Source organism: Lactuca sativa, chromosome 6 (genome assembly GCF_002870075.4).
Source record: "Lactuca sativa cultivar Salinas chromosome 6, Lsat_Salinas_v11, whole genome shotgun sequence".
NCBI lineage: Eukaryota > Viridiplantae > Streptophyta > Magnoliopsida > Asterales > Asteraceae > Lactuca > Lactuca sativa.
This window is the reverse complement of record NC_056628.2, coordinates 163,857,452-163,877,257: the sequence shown is the minus strand read 5'-3', so window position 1 is coordinate 163,877,257 and position 19,806 is coordinate 163,857,452. Positions and strand designations below refer to the sequence as shown.

Genomic DNA, 19,806 nt, shown 5'->3' with positions numbered 1-19,806 from the left:
TTTTGACAACTTTAGTCCTGGCTCCATCGGACATTGAGTTGCATTACACTCTTGCATGCCTGCCGCTTTTAGAATCTTCATAGCATAACTCTCTTGCTTCACCTTTACACAACCATTTTCTTGCAATACTTCAATACCCAAGTAGCAAGTTAGTTCACCAAGGTCTGACATTTCAAACTGTAATGCCATTAGTCTCTTGAATTGGTTTATAAACTCTAAGCTTGTTCCCGTTACGAACAAATCATCTACATAAACTGCAACTATTATGTACTCTCCATTTGCAACCTTTCTATAAACCGCATTTTCTTGCATGCGCCGTTTAAAACCCATATTTTTCAACGTGTTATTAAGCTTCAAATTCCATGCTCTCGGAGACCGTATAAAGCTTTTGCCAATTTGTAGACTTTTGTTTCTTCACCTTGCTTCACGAAACCTTCCGGTTGGCAAACGTACACTTCTTCCTTTAAATCTCCATATAAAAATGCAGTTTTTACATCTAAGTGATGAATCTTCCATCCGTTCCCGGCCGCGAGAGCAATCAATAATCTTATTGTCTCGAGTCGAGCTACTGGCGTGAATACTTCATCAAAATCAATGCCTTGCTCTTGTACATAGCCTTTTGCCACTAGACGCGCTTTGTACCTTGTAATCACTCCATTTGTATTTCTTTTAATTTTATACAACCATCTTAACCCGATAGGCTTAACATCTTTAGGCAGAGGAACTAATTTCCAAGTATTATTTTTCTCGATGGAGTCAATTTCGGCCTTCATTGCATCGAGCCAATTTTTGTTCACTTTGGCTTCCTTAAAGTTCTTCGGTTCTTCATCGAATGACAACATTAAATGATCCACATCTAGCTCGTAGTCATTTAATCTTCTTGGCAACACTGAAGTTCGAGTGGACCGCCGAAGTGGGACAAAACTTGCATCATTATTTTGATCATCAACAGGTTGTGATGGGATGCTATCATCACTATAAGTGTCATTAGTTTGGGCGGTTTGTGCCAGATCAGTGAACTGTTCGGTTTTTGTTGCAGTTGGGCTCGAACCACCATTATCTTGGGTTGCTTGACCATTACTCCACAAGACCGTAAATGTACCCGGTCCATTTCCATCTTGATTTTTGGGTTCATTATTCCATTGCCATGTCTTATTTTCATCACAAATTACATGGGCACTAATAATAATTTTATTTTCTCGCGGATTATATAACCGAAATCCTCCCGAATTGGGTTCCTTTCCAAAATATACCAACGGTCGTGACCTATCATCAAGCTTCTTCAAGTGTTTAGAGACTACTCTTTCATATGCAACACAACCAAATACTTTCAAGTCTTCAAGATTTGGTTTTTCACCATAAAATTTCTCGAATGGTGTAGCACCTATCAATGTTCGAGTAGGTGTACGATTTATGATAAACGTTGCATGTCGTACCGCTTCGCCCCAAAAGTGGTTTGGAATATCTTTTGCTTTCATTAGGCACCATGTCATCTCGAGTAGCGTCCGATTTCTCCGTTCGACTATACCGTTTTGTTGAGGTGCATAAGGAGCCGTTAACATACGTGAAATCCCTTCTTCATCACAAAAACGATTCAACTCGGTTGATGTGAATTCTCCACCTCTATCCATATGGAAAGTCTTGATCTCTTTACCGGTTTGTTTTTCAATTGATATCTTGAATCTTTTAATAATCCCGGATGCATCACTTTTGTGCTTCAAAAGAAAAGACCACATATATCTAGAATAATCATCAATAAGAACTAGAATATAAATATTACCCGCTTGGGTGGGGGGATCAACCGGTCCACAAATATCTCCATGCACCATCTCGAGAATATTTGTAGCTCTATAATTAGCTTTCTTTGCAAACGACTGCTTTGTTTGTTTTCCAAACATGCAAGATTCACAAATTTTGTCTTGATGTTGGATTGCCGGTACCCCTTTAGCTAGCTTGTGCATCAAGTTTATCGCACCAAAATTAATGTGGCCAAGTCGCGCGTGCCATAACCAAGCTTCATCATTAAACTTGGCTTGTAAGCAATGTGGTTTTCCAACTTTTAACTTTATTTTGTAGAGTCGGTTTGCACTTCTCGGGACTTTCATAAGTAATCTTCCGTCTCCATCTCGCATGGTTAGGAAATCACCTCGCATCCGAATATCACAACCGGCTATTGTAGATTGCCCGAGGCTAGTAACATTGCTACGAAGTGATGGGATATAATAAATATCTTTCATTAATTTTTGCTCACCACTTTTCCCTTCGAACAAAATTGACCCTTTTCCTTTAATGCTAACACACGATCCATCTCCAAATCTCACTCTACCCATTATGTTTTTATTTAATTCAGAAAAATAAGAGTAGTTTCCGGTCATGTGGTTACTCGCACCATTATCTAAGTACCAAATTCCGTCTTCATCGGCATTTGCTTCAACTTTTGGAGGGATATATTTGTCTTCATTCAAGAACACCGTTTCTTGAATTGTATTCATCATAAAGAACATTCCTTCTTCATGATTTGTATCTCCTTCGTGTGTCTGATTAAGGTTAGCCTCATGATTTTTTATTCGGTCCGGGCATCTTGAAGCAAAGTGACCATACTTGTCACACCGGTAACATTGAATATTTGAGAGATCTCTTTGCTCGCGTTGTTTTCCTTTTTGCTTTTGATCTTCATGATTTTTAGAGGATTCCGAGTGACCGTGATTTTGGGTATTACCCCGACCACGTCCACCGCCACGTCCACCACCTCGTCCTCTTCCTCGGTTATTTGAACCCCGACCTCTACCTCTTGATGAATCAGTGTTTCTGTTGGATGATTCGGTTTTGGAATAAAGTAATTTATTTTGAGTCTCGATTACTTTTTCTTCACCCTTGATTCTTTCTTCATAAGCTTTTAAGCGACCAACCACGTCTTCAAAGCCAATCGTTTTAAGGTCCAAAACTTGTTCAAGGGCTGCAATTATGTGGACAAACCGCCTAGGGAGGCTCGTAAGAAACTTCTTCGCAAGCTTTTGTTCGGTCATGACCTCTCCTAGTGAAGCGGATTTCGAAGCAATCCCGGATAATTTAGCAGCGAACTCGTCTATCGTACTAGTATCACTCATCTTTAAATTTTCGAATTCCGTGATTAGAGTTTGGAGTCGGCTTCCTTCACACGATCAGCTCCTAGGTTACGAGTTTTAATCGCTTCCCACATCTCTTTTCCGGTTTTCAAATTACCGATTTGAAGGATTAAATCCTCCGGAATCGATTGAAACAACAATCCTTTCACGATGTTGTTTTTCTTCACATCATCTAGTCCGGGATCAATTACATCCCAAATGCCATGAATCCTGAGTAGCACCTCCATGCGCATCCTCCAAATTGTGTAGTCCGTCGATGTCAAAGTCGGACATTGGAACGTGAACGACATATGTTCCTTAGCCGGTGGTTGGGAAGATTCTCCTCCCGACATCTCGGTTCAATTTCTGATTCCTCCCCACAAATCAGAAAAATTGATTTGTTTCTAATATAAGCAAAAATTGAAATCACGATTTGTAATTGACAAATCAAATTTTGGGCCAATTAAAAAAAGAAAAAACCCAAATAGGCCTCATGTGGTTAGGAAGAAAAAAACACGTTTGTATTTCTTCCAATTAAAGAGGTAATTGCTTTCGTGATGCTTCTTGCTGTTCAGATTCTCAACACGAGAAATCGAACAATAGCGATTCTTCTCCACACGATAACTCTGAACAATTTCTTTACACGAGGGCTTCAAGCAATCGCCAATTTCACTAACGCAGAAATCGTCGATTTCACCACACTAGTTGTGAACAGGTCAAAATAATCGAATAGGAAATCTTTAATGCATGAGAATTTCAATTGATGTCGTGATTTAACTTCCTGCTTGGATTCTATACGAGAATTCTGAACAGGTAGCGATTTCCGTCTTGGTTCGCCTTCACGAGTTCTCCTTCTCCTTCACAGAAACTATCTCAGGTTTCACTTGTTCTGATACCAATTAAAGAGGTAATTGCATAAACTCGCAAACTTTATTATTGAAGAAAACTATCTCAAAAACTCCAATTTTATTACAGGATCCTATCTCATTATATACTACACAAAACACAATAGAATATAACTAGGATTCTGTTATAGGAACATCTACACTTTCCTAATATACGTTTCCTTATGACTCAAGGACTCTAGAACTTGGACAGCACTCCAAGTAACTGTGATCTGGACCAAACACGCATAACTCGCCACATTGGACTCAGATATTCACCAACATCATGTATACCCCGTTTGGAAAAAGGTGGCACAGTTTGTGTTTGGGAGGTAGGAGCTTTTCTTTTTCCATCTTTTTTTTGAGTTGTTTGTTGGGTGAGTACTTGAACCTCATCATCATCATCATCAACATCATACAAGTTATGTACATTCATCCCCGAAGTATCACCGAGCACACCGGCATGTTTCTCTTTTGCTTTTTTGGTATTTTATATCTCCGGGACAACTCGGACATGCTGCAATACTACGTGGCACTCCAGGAAGGTGTTATTTCATTCTATTGATACCTCCACCATTGTATGTTTTTTTACAAAAGGTACAAAAATATGACTTTTTTCCCGCTCCATCTCGTAATTCAGTAATATGCCTCCAAGCTGGATCCTTTTTTTATCGAAGATTTAGTTGAGTAGAAGCTTGTGAACCAGATGGTACAGTATTCGATTGTGCTTCAGATGGATTAGAACTTGGATTGGAACTTGAACCAAGAGTACTCATAATCTAAAACACAAATACAAACAACCAATGTTATAGTTGAGCACAATCTAATAAAAAATCTAATCTAAAATTTGATAAGTGCACAATCTAATCTTAAATCTGATAAATGCACAATCTAAAAAATCCTAAATTGAATGCTAGAGTGATACTAACAATTAACTTTAAGAAACAAAGAAATGGCAATGTAATACTAACAATCTAACATTAAGAAATAGACAATGAAAAATCTGATCTACATATACAAACACAAATTTTAATTCTTTCAACTTCCAATTGCTTTGACATATCTGATATTTCAAAAGATCATGAATGTCACTAATTTAGTTCCCAACATAAATTATATGAAGTTAACAACCAAAATCAACGTAATATATGTGTTTTGGTGTAGAATTTCGACATTAAGATGTTAAGTTGCATAAAGGGTAAGAAAGTAAGAAATAGTGAATAATATCCTAGAAAAAAAAAAGAATGAAATCAACTAACCAAGAAATTCAAGCTTCTAATTAGTAATTTCTCTACTCATCGGAATGGATTGCTCGTTGCCTCGTCAGTGGTGTAGCACAGTAGCAAAAATCGGAGTTGATGGAGAGGATGGAGAGTTGCGATCGGACGAAGGTGACGATGGAGACTGGATACATGCACACTATGATTGTAGAACTAGAAACAAAAGGGAATGGAATGATTGGAATCAATCGACATCTAACATTAGGTTTATCGTTTCGAGTTTGGAGTTTGGGCTTTGGGTGTGCGATTGTGCGTCTGCGTCTTTGCGATTTGGGAATTGGGAATCAGGGAATGCATTTGTCTGATATTAGTTCAAAGAAAAAAAAGGGTAAAAATCGGTTCCAAAGCCGGTTCAACCAGCCTTGTCCGACCGCGGTTCACAAAAAACCGCCGGTTTTTTACGGTTTGATGCACCACCGGTTTTTAGAGGCTAAAGAACCGGAACCTGCACCGGTTGAACTGGTCGAACCGGCCGGTCCGATCCGGTTTTCAAAAGAGTGCTTAGTACCTTAGATACTTTTTCCCATGAAACATTATCGTCGTAGTCTACTACTTGTACACGTGTTTCCATAGTAACCTATTCTCTAGTTTAATCTGGGGAAAATGTCACGTAGCCCCACAAACTTTCACATTTTGGTTTAAAAGGTCCCTATTGTTATTTTTTGGCTTTATAAGGGTATGAATTCTCTTTTTACCGGCTAATTAGGGATTTTCCCCCAATTGAACCGGTTTCTAAGCCTAGTCATCACCTAGCTCAGTTACAGAGTCAATTCACCCAACTCAGATGACACATCAACGACTCACTAACGAATTGCCTTGCTTGGGCCCTAAGGGTACAATGTTCACCCAATTCATCACCCATTTTTGTTGCCAAATTTGTGAGATTCACCAAAATATCAGGTTGTCAGCCATCTCATTGTATCTTAACATGAAATCAAATTAGAGATTTTTGGATGATGCAGAAGCGTATGGATGAAGTCCTTGACCTGGCTCTCGCCATCGAAATGGTGGAAAGGGCATCCAGGGTCGGGGCAGAAGCCGGAGCCAACGAACAATAATTGACGATTCTTATCCATGATTGTTAAATCTTTTGCTCATCTGTTCTGGAATCGATCTTTGTGAGTAATGGCATTATCGACATTAATTTTGATTTTATCAATTGATTCTTTGTTTAAAAAAGTCTATCTACTCATTCTCGTTTCAACATGAATTTAGTTTCTTGTTTATGTCATTCGATGAAATTAATGATGATATGACGATTCGATGTTTAAAGTTTTGAAAATACAGATAATTGTGGTAATGAAGTCGACTGATGAGTTGTTTGATCTTAAAATCGATTTGAAGAAGTGGGATTTAGTGTTTATGATGTGCTGGGTTCCGAATGGTTAATTTAACTCACAAGTTGTGTCATACGAGCGAATGAAATCGTGACAGGAACTCAATGGAATGAAATCGTGTTTGTAAGGGTGTTCTTGTGAGTCAAACTAAAAAGGTCAAAATTGGAATTATTGATTTGTGAACGGTGTAATCAGATTTGAAGTACAGATATCAGAAGCGCAACTTTCATTTGCCATCAGAAATTGAACAGATGTTCTTACGGGTCAATGGGAAAGTCAAAATTATGTTACCTGCGAACGTTCGGCTCGGAATTGGCGTTGTGTTTGATCGATTTGGACGAATGGGTTCTTTGTTGGATACTTGACTTATCTCAGATTCTCAATTGGGGGTCGACGGATGCAGCCTGCTGAGGTGTGCCAAGGAGTGCGAGTATGTCTCCAGCGGTGACAGTGGTCGTTGTTTCTTGGAGTTGACTTTCAGAATTGAGATGGAATGATGACGTGGGTTGGGGTTGGGGGAGAGTAAGACGAAGAAGAAGCAATGAGAAAGAAAGAAAGAAATGATGAATGCTATTTTGAGGGGAAGTGATGATAATGGCTATGGATTCCACATGGTTGTTCTCCCTCAATTTCGTGCTCTCCTGTTCGTATACATTAGGTGACATCTGATCTGGCAAATGAGTTGGCTTTTTTTTTTAATGATGTGTACAAGATAACTGGCTGATTGTGAAATGGGTGACCGGGTGACCCCTTCACTTTCTAAAAAATAGCCTTAAAAGCCGGTAAAAAGAGAATTCATGCCCTTATAAAGCAAAAAAATAACAATATGGACGTTTTAAACCAAAATATAAATATGTGAAAGTTAAAGTTCGTGCACATTTTCCTTTGATAAGTCGGTAACACAAATTGTGGGGATATTTTCCCTTTGATAAGTCGGTAACACAAATTATTGATTTTCCGAGTTCCGACGTACAGGGCGGTTCCTGTGGTGGTAGTATGATACCCTCGTATGAGACAATCGACGGTTCTTCACATAATGTGGAAACAATTTCATCATCAGTGTTTGATAAGCTCACTGACGAGCTCTTAATCGAAACCCTAATACGTCTCCCTCTAAAGCCAGCCAATATCTGCAAATGCATCTCAGTACGTTTTCGTTCTTTGATTTCAAGTTCAAATTTCGTTCGCTGTTATTTGAATCATCATCAAATCAACGAGTCGTTTGCTCTTTATTATGATTTGGATGGAAAGCGTAAGATCCGTCCATCCTCGGTAGGGATGTGTATGGCGTTTGAATCCCCCATTTTTGAATCTCCAGGGTTTTCTTTATCTTTCCTTCAAGAAACTATACAGTACCTAGCTTCAAACAACGGATTAGTTTTGTGTTGTGCTGATCTATGTCCTCCGGTTGTTTACTTTGTTTGTAATCCGTTAACGAAGCAATGGATCACTCTACCACCACCTCCTACTGATGTTAAATCCAGTTACATTGGGTTTACATGCAATCCACAGTATTCATGTAATGATAATCAAGAACAAAGAATGACAACAAGTTTTAAAGTGGTTCGTATTCAAGTGGCGCTAAGAGATACATTGAGTCTGGAAATATTCTGTTCGGAGTCAGGGAAGTGGACTAACGAGAACTACATGTTGAGTTCAACTTCGGTTAATGAATTCTTCTATAGATGTAATTTCGGGTATCCCTGTAGTGCTGTAGTTTGTGGAGGATTGCTTCATTGGGATAATCTTTCAAAGACTGAAATTTTCACTTATGATCCTTATAGAGGAATATGTGGAAGTATCAAGTATCCACCAGGGATAACAGAATCTAGCTCCGATTATTGCTTAGGAGAGTCTGGTGGTCGACTTAGATATGCTGACTATTCTAAGAGTAGTAAGACATATCGAGTATGGCAACTTAAAGATTGCAGCAATGATGGTGGGGAGTGGTTTTTGTTGCATAAGGTTAACATCTTAGGGATGAAATCCACAGTTCAAACAGCTTACAATGATCTCATAAGTCTGCTTCCTCCCCATCCACTTGATCAGGATATTGTTTTCTTTTGGTGTCTCTGCTCGCTTAGAATTTTGGAATACAACATGAGGACTAAGCTACTGAAGTTACCATGTTTTCCTCAAGATGCAAAGGTTAAATATTTGATGATTCCTGTTGTCTTCCCGTTTGTGCTTCCTTGTTGGCCTACCACAGTTCCTATAATTCAGCAGCATGGTGAAAGCTAGTAGATTTAAAAAGTTATATGAAATGCATGGTTCTATTTGAACATTCCAATTGCAAGTTTTATTATAGTGACACATTGTTTGATTTTAACATTTGCAAATAAAAGACGTTTTTTTTCCTTATTATGAGAAAATGCCATTTATTATAAATTATTACCGAGGTTTCGGGGGTAACGTTAGTTGATGGAGCTATTGAGATGTGACGGAAATTTCACAAGGGAAACATTGAGGTATGTTGAGTTTTTAAAGTACATTGCTATGTTTAGTACATTGACCATAATTGAGATAAAACAGCAACATACATGGTGATCCCATTAAAATGGGGTAGGGGAGGTAGATTTATGCTCACTTTCATTTACTATCACCCTATTTACTTTTTACTATCACTGTAGAAGACCTCCAACATGTGCACTAGAAACATTGAAATATAGTAAATAAAAGTGAGCATAAAGCTGTAATCCCCCGACTCGTGAGGGTGTCCTCCACTTTAACCAACTACACTCTCTTCCTTAAAGATCATGGAACCTAGATACTTTGAGGTCTCCATCAAGATAAAAGTTTTGCTCTTAGACTTACATATACTTCTTTCATGGGGGAAATATTTAGATAAATCAGAATTATTGGTGTTCATGAGAGAATTACCATTATTGGGGACTTAAGTGTCAATTCTAAAAGAGATTATATTTAATTATTCTTTAAATAAATAGATTATTTTGATGAGAGGTATAAATACCTATGAGATGGCCATTTTTAGGATTTTGAGGCTATAAAGGGAAATTTTGAAGATAGAACTTTGGTCTTGGTATTTTTGGTGAAATCATTGTGAGTTGCATAGATTTTCAGATTTGTGGTCATAGAGGGTTGCTAAATCCATTGGAGGTCACTTAATGGTATGGATTCCGATAGATATTGTTTGATTATTTTCGAGACTCAAATACTTTATGTGATTGTTTTTAAGATTCATAAAACTAGACCAAAGACAAATGTGTCAGGTTGAAATATTAAAAGAGTCGAGGAGTTTCACTTAAATCTAACATTTTTAATTATCATAGTGTGTCCTGTCAACCCGTTATTTTCGTGTCGGGTTAGTGAGTTTAGGGGTTAGACCTTGTAAATGGGTCATGTCCGTGTTGAAACACTAAACTTGTTGACAGATTAGGAGTTAGAGATGCAGAAAAGACAGTGAAATCGAAAAAGTAGGAATTGGGAAGTGAAAGGGTGAAGTTAAAAATAGAAAGAGTATGAGTTAAAAAGGTGAAAGGTGAGGTTACAAGGAGGGGGAATGACCGAGTGGGACAATAGAGTGGGAAAGAAATGAAAATGAAATCTTGATATAGACGGCTAAGTCCTTTTCATATTATAAAGCGACTGTGCCCAAAGTTTTTCCTTTATATATAGTTTTGGTTTAATTCGAATTAGATGTTATTAGATGTTATATTAAATTGGGAAATGAATAATATACTTTTTGCCTTAGAGGTTTTATTAAAATAATATTTATATATTATCCATTCGAATTAGATGTTATTTTATTAAATATTTATATATTATCCATTCGAATTAGATGTTATTTTATTAAAATAATATTTTTTAATTAAAAAAGATACATAAATTTAGAACTAAGGTTTATATTTATAACTGATTAACAATTTAATATATAGCATAAAATTATATTATCTTTTATAAGTATTATATATATCAAATTAGAATGTGGAAATGAATAATATACTTTTTGCCTTAGAGGTTTTGGTCGGTATTTTGGCAATTTTGTTCAAAATGTACAAAATAAATTACAAAATTGGTTCTGTAATTTAGTAAAAAGGTCTTATGCGTTTTATTTTATTTTTATTAAAGCAGTCCATATAGGTAAGATTTTCATTTGGTCTAAGTGTAGAAAATAAATAATAAAAACTATTCTTATTATTTGTAGAAAATATCCATGTATAGTTTTTATTTATTTATTTATTGCATAAATGATCCATATATATATATATATATATATATATATATATATATATATATATATATATATATATATATATATATATATATATATATATATATATATATATAATTTGTAGATTACTTTTTAAAAAAATTAGAAAAATAGTCTCTATCTAATAGAATATTTGCAGATTACCTCCTCCCCCCTCCACTATAATATATTGTTTATTTCGTTCCTACACTTTTTGGTTTCATGTTTTGCCCATAATAGTTTAGGATTTTGGCAGTTTTAGTCCCTATGTACAAAATAAATTAAAAAAATCAATACCTATACTTAATAGAAAAGGTCCGTGTTTTTACAGAAATGGTTCATATGTTTAAGACTTTCATGTATATATATATATATATATATATATATATATATATATATATATATATATATATATATATATATATATATATATTGTAGAAGCATGCCATATGTTTATAAATTTTACATATTATGTTTAAAAACAATGCAAAAATTATCCCTACCTAATAAAGTATTTGGTTTCACACTTAGCTACATAACTTTTGTATACTTGTAAGTTTTCTCTCTACAATTTAACAACCCAAATTTCACAACAATTTCTCATTTTAACTTTAGAAAATATCTCAAGTATCATAAAACCAAATAAAGAAATCTCAAGTGTATCAATATAGTTATCCCAAATCAGAGTATAAAACATGGAGATCATAAAAAAATCTACAAGACAGAGTGTACAGTCATGCCTTCATCTTTCCGCGATCATCTGAGGTACTGAAACACATTTAATCCACAACCGTAAACATAAATCTTAGTGAGTCCCTCCCTCCCTCCCCCTCCCCTAAAATATCCATACAACATAGCATAATAAACAACTATGAGTTATCAGGATTATCAGCAATCTCAGTGGGTTAACAACACACCTTGTGGATTAACAACACGCTTCAAGTTTATCAGCAACCCTGGGGGTTCTCAGCAATCCCAAAGTTATCAGCACTTCAATTCAAATATAACAACAAACAACAATAAAGACCCAACTAGTAGTAAGAAGACTCACATCCTGAATAGCAGCTGGAAACACAACTTTCACACACGAGATGGATAAGATCAACAAGACACCTAACAAAAGTAAAGTCATACCCTATCACCTTATATCGTTAAAACCTTAGTTTGACCCAAAAGTCAACCATGGTCAACTTCAGCCAATGGTCATGTTGTGACCATCCATAGGTCATGTCATGACCGAACCAGGACAAAATAATCCCGAACGCTCTCTTCTTACGATGTGACATGCCATTTCTCACGTCGTGAGATTCGTTCTGAACAGCTTTGAGCATTAAGCTCTTAATCCCTTAAGCTATTACTTGAGATTTTCCAAATGGTCTTCCCCAACCCTAAGGACCATAAAAATCAAAGCTTTTTATTCACGCATGACTTAAACACTAACTAGGTCAATAAGGAGAAAACGAGGCCAAGACTCATGCTTGGAGTCTAAAACCAACACCAGACCTCAGATCTGAAACTTACACTATAGAAAAGGCCTCAATGATCTATAAAGTTTCTAACTTTATGGATCTCATGCATGCTATCCACTCCACCATGAAGAGAAAAGACCAAATCTTAGATCTAACATGCAATAAAGATAAAGGCAAGAGATTTAGGACTTACTACAGTCCAAAAATACAAAAAGATGTTGAGGAAGGAACTTGCTTGTCACAAGTGATGCCCCTAAGGTGTCTTCTTCTTTTTCTAAGAGCCAAAACAACCAAAAAGCTCTCCAAGATCACCAATAAATGCTAAAATCGATTTTGGCAGGAAGGAAGTGACGGAGGCTAAGGGTTTGCAAGTCCTAACCTCACATTTCCTTTAAATAGGGCGCACAACACATGATTAGGGTTAGCATGCTCTCACAACGTGAGCACCTATGTGTCATGTTATGAGCCTCAAGGATGGATACACAATTCAGCCAAATGTCAAGTCGTGAGACACTCTTTCTCAAGCCGTGACCAACTATAAAATGAGGTTTACCATTCTTTATTTATTTCAAAACATTGATAGATCAAGTACCAACATTTAGATGTTACATACACTTTCGTAGTTATGCAAGTTTGGTTCCCTGCGAAGCGGGGATAGTAACTTACTAGTTATAATTAATTAATATCAAGTAATATAATTAAAGTTGAATAAACATCAAAGAAGATAAAATAAGAGTGACACATGAAAGTTTTGCACCATTTTAGTGCAAATAAATCCTATAACACCAAATTTGGTGTTATATTATTCCTTTACACCAAAATAACATGTGAAATAGAGTGGTGTTAGAGATGACTTCACATTAAAATGGTGTAAAAAATGAGTGTTGGTGTAGGGCTCGAGATACCCTAAAAGCATCTCTAATAGTAGGTTTTTTTATAGCTTACTATTATATATATATATATATATATATATATCACTTAATAACATTGGACTAGATATTTTATTTACTTTTTTTTAGCATTCAATATAAAATAGAGTGGTCAATATATTTTACTAACTTGTACATAATAACCCTCTTTACTTTAAGCATATTTCATTTTAACCCATTAATTATAAGTTAGTTTTAGATATTTTTATTTCTTTACTAATTAATTATTTTATTAAATATTTAATGACATCTCATTATAAAATATAAATTTTATAAAGATAATACAATATTTTCAATATTTTTTGTAACCATGACATAGTATTTTTTTTCATATTTTAGGTATACAAATATTAAACAATAAACTTATATATCTGCAAATGTATCTCTATACGTTTTCGCTGTTTGATTTCAAGTTCATATTTCCTTTGTTTCCTCCTTCCCCCATTAGGGACATTCGGATCCTAAAGAGCCTATGATTCCTCCTTCCCCATTAGGGACATTCGGATCCCCCATGTTTGAATCTCTAGGATTTTCTTTTTCCTTCCTTGTTCTTCCTTCTTCTAAACAAGAAACTATATGATTTGTCTTAAACTAACGATATGATAATTGCATTATGGTTTGTTCAATGCAATGATCTTATCATTAGCTTAAGACTATTTTGGCACCTAATAACATTTTCCAAGATGAAATTTAAGTAGCATTCCTTTCTTGCAATGATACCTTAGAAAGCATACATGGACAACAATTCATGAAGAGAGTTAATCATTTCAAGAGCTACAAGTATAAAAAAACAATGAAGGTTATTTATTTATTTATTTCTATCCAATATAAATAAATTCCTCCTACATTAAACCCTACTTGTCTCTAGAAAATCAATAAAAAGAAAATGCAAACTACAATAAAGCACTAGTATTTACAAAGTACAATAAGACAACAATTTTTCAACCCAAAATTTGCAATTCTTTTAAGAAGACGAGACACGGTTTCACTCTCAATCTTTCACTTGTGCAAAAGACGTAAATGCCCTTCTCATCCTCATAATCTGAAATACCTTTATCCAGTCCAATCCAGTTCAGTCCAATCAGTTGTTACCAATTAAGCAGCAGGTGGCCTGAGCTCATGATCATGAGATGTATCTTGTGCAGATTGTGGTAAATACTGCCACATTGGAATGTAACCATAGCCTGGAAAAACAGGCATCTTGCTTGCTGGATGAGGTGTCATGAATCCATGAGGTGTATGATTGGTCAACGCTTTGACCTGTTGCTCCATTTTTGCTTTTTCCGCCTTTAAAACAAGCTTCTCTTCACGAAGTTCATTCTTTTCTGCCTATTTGGTTTTAGAATGTCATGACAAAAGCAACATTTAGAGATCTCTCAGAGAAATTTATTAAAAAAAAATGAACTAACCTTCAGTGTTTTAATCTCTTCCAATAATTTCTCATTCATCTCTTTGCATTCTTGAGATTCAGATTTTAGTTGATTCAGAACTCGAATTGCATCTCCAAGTATTGCTAACTTATCATTGGTGACAGGTCTCCCAGGTTCTAAAGTAGAGCTCAATTCTAAAAACCTGAAAAGATAAATAATTATATTTAATCAAACAACAAAAATGAAGAATTTTATTATTTCTAAATGATATGATTCATAAAGAAAAAACCTGTCATTCAGTTTCTCCCTCCTTTGCCTCTCACGGCATGCTTTATTCTCTGCCCTGCTGCAAGAATTACTTCTTCCCCTGTTATGTAATTGAATATTATGAAGTTTCATTGTCAAATTTGTCTGAAATCTCACTCTTTCTAACATATTTTTGTAATCACATTGATATATTGATCTTTTATGAAACTATGTTGAAATGAAAAGAGTAAAACCTCTTTCTTGTGCATTCTTTTTCAGCACACTCATCTAATGGTGCAAGGCTAGCAAGTGGAGCATCAACAGGGATTGCAGCGCTGCATTCACAAGCCAAATTTTTAAATCAAACAAATTTTATTTCGAATCCATGAAAAAGATTCACAACTCAACTTAATTGTTATCATAAACATATGTTTTGCCCTAATTCCAGCTAAGAACAGCAAAACTTAGCCATATAACAACAAACATCTTACTCTTCGTGAATTAGTTCGTGAAAATCTAACACCTATGAAATCAGCAACATTTCTACCCTAAAATCCGAATTCATTTACCAAATCTTTAAATCCTATTTGATTTTTCACAATAGATAGAACCAGAAACTATTAAAATCAAAATCTGTAGAGAGAGGGGAAAAAAACAGTTAGTTACCTCTGGTCACCCCAATAAAGATCGGTGGATGCGACATCGTTGATGAGACTGCTGTAATCGATTAGATCCCAATTAGTACTCTCGAAAGAATCCATTTAATTTTGATTTCGAGAGAAACCACTGATTCTTAAACCGAAACCCTAGATTCAATGTTTCTGTTTCAGTCTTCGATCCGACAACAAAGATCTGATCTGATTGCTTTGCATAAATTAATCAACAAAATTATTATTATTATTGTTATTATTATAAGTTTTTAACGATAGAAAATAATTGATTGACGCTGTTACTGTTATCAATAATGGCGTCAAAGTGTACAAAAGGATTGGTCAGTACCCAATTATGGTTTGCCACGTGAAACATTGTTATCTTTCGCCGCATAAAGATATTCTAGTGGTCTAAATCGGCTTACACATAGAATTCCTAAAATAGAAAAAAAAAAAAAAGGAAAAGAACATAAACAAATCTAACCATTTTTTTTATTAATCTGCTAAAAAAAGATTAAAATCTTATTTGTTCCTTAAAACAACCACATATTTCATTGGAGATTTACTGCAGTATGCAAATGTGTGGACGTTGTGAAATACATTGTCATTTTCCACCTTTTTAGTCTCCCCATTCGTATTTTCCATTCCTAGATAGGGCCCTAATGTAAACCCCAATGTGAAATGTGTGGAATTGGCAATCTTCTTTATAAAAGATACGGTTTAGCCTTCACATCATCACACAAATATCTAGGAACAATTCAAAGAAATTTTTTTTCATCCGAAATGAGTTTATGGAATGACTTTTTTATGGTTCTTTGTTGATTTCTGAATTTTGAAGAGAATTACAGAGAGAAGAATGATGAATTGTTTAAACTGAATTCATTGAAAGAAAATATTACAGCTATCAAATGTATATACATGAACAACTCTCAAAACAGAAAAACTAACTAACTGATTGTGGCAGTCCGTGTGTAGCTTCCATGATTAACAACATCCCCCCTCAAGTTGGAGGGTGAGAAACTCCCAACTTGCTTAAAAGTCTGTAATGATATTTACTTGACAAATTTTTAGTAAACAGATCAACTAATTGCATTTGAGTTGACACATTTTGTAAAAAAATTAATCCATCTTGAAGCTTCTCCCTCACAAAATGACAATCTAACTCCATGTGTTTGGTTCGCTCATGAAAGACAAGATTTTTAGCAATGCAAATAGTCGCTTGGTTATCATATTTGACAGGAATTGGAGTGACATTGGGAACATTCATTTCATGTAGAATTCTTGATATCCATGCCAACTCAGCAGTAACCCTCCTCATACTCCGGTACTCTGCTTCAGCAGAGGACAATGACACTGTAATTTGCTTCTTAGACTTCCAAGAGATCGGGCTTCCACCAAGTAAAATAAAAAAAACCCACTAATACTCCTTGATTGGGGACAAGCAGCCCAATCAGAATCACATAAAGCTTGTAGATTGAAATAGTCCTTATTAAAAAATAGACCTTGATTAAGATCATTATTGATGTATTTGAGAGTATGCATTGCAGCCTCAAAATGTGGTAATCTGGGATTCGACATGAACTGGCTAAGATGTTGCACAGTAAAGGCTAAATTAGGTCGTGTATGACTGAGGAAATTGAGTTTACCACAAGACGACGATAAACTTTAGGAATGGGTAAAGGTTCCCCCTCATTTATTTAGAGTTTGAGATTTGATGGAAGAGGACAAATAGATTTCCTAGAACATTTGAATTCCTTCAAAACATCACTAGCAAATTTTCTCCGTGTCAAAATTACTCCTGAAGAAGAATAAAGAACCTTAATTCCTAAAAAGAATTAAGATGTCCCAAGTCTTTGATCTTGAATTGAGAATCAAGGAAAGCTTTTAAACGACTTATTTTTTCTTCATTATTTCTTGTAACCATGATGTCGTCAACATATACAACTATAAACGTGACATAAGATCCCATTGTTTTGTGAAACAAAGAATAATCGTCTTTGGAGTGTTGATACCCTTTATCTTTCAAAGCTGATGACAGTTTAGAGTACCATTGACGTGAGGCTTGCTTGAGACCATATAACGACTTTTGCAACTTACAAACTTGATTTTTGTTCTGTAAAATAAGACCAGGTGGAGGTTTCATGTAAATTTCTTCTTCCAAATCCCCGTGCAGGAAGGCGTTGTTAACATTCAATTGATGTATGTTCCAACCATTTTTGACAGCAGTGGCAATAAGAGCACGAATTGTTGTCATTTTAACAACAGGGGACTATGTTTCCGTGTAGTCAATTCCAGCCTTTTGGGTATAACCCTTTACAACTAATCTCCCTTTGCATCGTTCCACTTGCCCATCTGCTCTATATTTGACCTTATAAACCCACTTACAACTAATGGGTTTCTTTCCTTTTGGTAAATCTGTGATGATCCAAGTATTATTTGCAATTAAAGCCTCAAATTCTTTATCCATGGCTTCTTTCCATTCTGGAATATTGACAACCTCTTCATAAGATGAAGGTTCATGTAATTGATCAAGATTCCTCATTAACTGCTTACTTTGATCATACAAGGTTGAAAAACAAACATGATTATTGGAGGGCATTGAAGTCATAGTATGCATACATGAGGATAAATTTGCACAATGATAACCTTGTAAATATGCAGGAGGTTTAGGTACTCTTGATGTTCTTCTAAGATTAGATTGTTGTTGTTGTGATGAATTTGGTAATGGGACAAAATTTGGATCAGGGGCAAAATTGGTAAATGGGATAGAATTAGGGATGAGATTTAGAACCGGAAAACTGGACCAGAACCGGAATCGAACCGGAACCGGAACCGTTAGAACCGGAATATATAGAACCGGTTCCGGTTCTGGGTTTAAAAACTGGCTTTATCCGGGTTCTGGGTAATCCGGGTTTGGGTCCTTCGGGTCCGGGTAAACCGGGTCTAAAAACTGGAACCGGTGTGTGGAACCGGAACCACTTTTAGGGCGGGAACCGGTATTTGTGAAACGTTTAAAAGATGCTATGACATTCCCAAATTTCTCGGCCAGAAAAGACCGATTTTGTTTATGCTTCATAAAAATCAGAGTACTTCTTTTAATAAAAATGTTGCGGAATTTGTTCCCAGAAAAACATGATAAATATATCATCAAAGCATTTCCGCAGAAATGTATTTTATTCATATTAAAACTTTGGGATGTCATCGTCAATACTGAAACATAAGCATAAACAGACCTTACATTTATTTACACTAGTGATCTACATCTCCTTTAATCTCTCAGTGTAAAGTAGTTTCGTATCGATACCTGTGATACAAATAAACTGAGTGGGTATAGGGTTTTCAACCCACAATAATATAATTATTATATTTAATCATCAACCACAATAAATTTATTTATTATGTTTAAACATTAAACAATCAGCCCAATTTCCCACCCCCATTATCTTCTTTACTCTTAAGGATCTACTTAAGAATCGTCTATCCTTTATTCCTAAGGATTATCCTAAGGAATAGCCACGAAGTTCATCGCTGCCCGAGATTTATACAATAGACACTAAGTCCATAGCTGCCAAGGTAACCAAAGGAATAGGCACGAAGTCCATCGCTGCCCAAGATTTATACAACAAGCAGTAAGTCCATAGCTGCCAACGTACTAATTTCATAGCTACCAATATTCATCTATACAGTACTAAATCCATAGCTACCAACATACATCTATATGATACTAAATCCATAGCTACCAACTTACATCTATATAGTAATAAATCCATAACTACAAACGTTCTCTATTAGGCACAACTATCAATATTATCCTTTAGACGCAGCTGCCAGGATTGTGTTGTTCTATACCAGGCGCAGCTGCCAATATCATCTACTAGGCGCAACTACCAATGTTATCTATTAGGCGCAACTGCCAAGATTATGTTGTATCTATTAGGTACAACTACCAATATTATCCAATAGGCGCAGCTACCAGGATATTTAGATTACTACTGCTGAACACGTAAATCAAAAACACCTAAGGGTTATGGTGCAACTGCCAATATTCATCTATATTATATTTCATCCCTCATTATATATCTATCCATGTTCTACCCAACATATTCGTACATATAAAAATTCATATACAGTTTAAATCATTTAAAACATGTATAAAATATTCATTCAACATCCATCTCAAATAAACAAACAATATAAGTATACACATAACACGTATTTTACACAAAATACTTCATATCTATGTGTAAGATGAAAGTGCCTATACACTCACTTGATAAGACGACGATTGGACAGTACTTCGGCTCTAAAAATAATATTCTTCAATGAA

The 19,806-nt window shown here is 35.4% G+C and overlaps 2 protein-coding genes across 2 annotated transcripts; one reads left to right on the top strand and one right to left on the bottom strand.

Moving 5' to 3' along the window:
- Positions 1 to 7,482: 7,482 nt before the first annotated feature.
- Positions 7,483 to 8,967, top strand: LOC111891622 (putative F-box protein At3g23950). Its single transcript, XM_023887686.3, has one exon. The coding sequence runs from the start codon at positions 7,602 to 7,604 to the stop codon at positions 8,844 to 8,846; it is 1,245 nt and encodes a 414-aa protein (XP_023743454.1). The 5' UTR covers positions 7,483 to 7,601; the 3' UTR covers positions 8,847 to 8,967.
- A 5,027-nt stretch (positions 8,968 to 13,994) lies between these two features.
- On the bottom strand, positions 13,995 to 15,741 carry LOC111891615 (transcription factor bHLH104). The gene is made up of 5 exons (XM_023887678.2): positions 15,496 to 15,741; positions 15,084 to 15,164; positions 14,873 to 14,950; positions 14,623 to 14,785; positions 13,995 to 14,542 (listed from the first exon to the last, which is right to left on the bottom strand). Exons 1-5 carry the CDS (start codon positions 15,588 to 15,590, stop codon positions 14,309 to 14,311), a joined length of 651 nt encoding a protein of 216 aa, XP_023743446.1. The 5' UTR covers positions 15,591 to 15,741; the 3' UTR covers positions 13,995 to 14,308.
- Positions 15,742 to 19,806: the final 4,065 nt, after the last annotated feature.

Excerpts from the sequence above, each read along its gene's own strand:
- LOC111891622 (XM_023887686.3), top strand. The coding sequence starts at position 7,602 with ATGATACCCTCGTATGAGACAATCGACGGTTCTTCACATAATGTGGAA.
- LOC111891615 (XM_023887678.2), bottom strand. The coding sequence starts at position 15,590 with ATGGATTCTTTCGAGAGTACTAATTGGGATCTAATCGATTACAGCAGT. Across the intron at positions 14,951-15,083 it reads AAAGAATGCACAAGAAAGAG|GGGAAGAAGTAATTCTTGCA; the intron begins GTTTTACTCTTT and ends ATTACATAACAG. Across the intron at positions 14,543-14,622 it reads AAGAGATTAAAACACTGAAG|GCAGAAAAGAATGAACTTCG; the intron begins GTTAGTTCATTT and ends AAAACCAAATAG.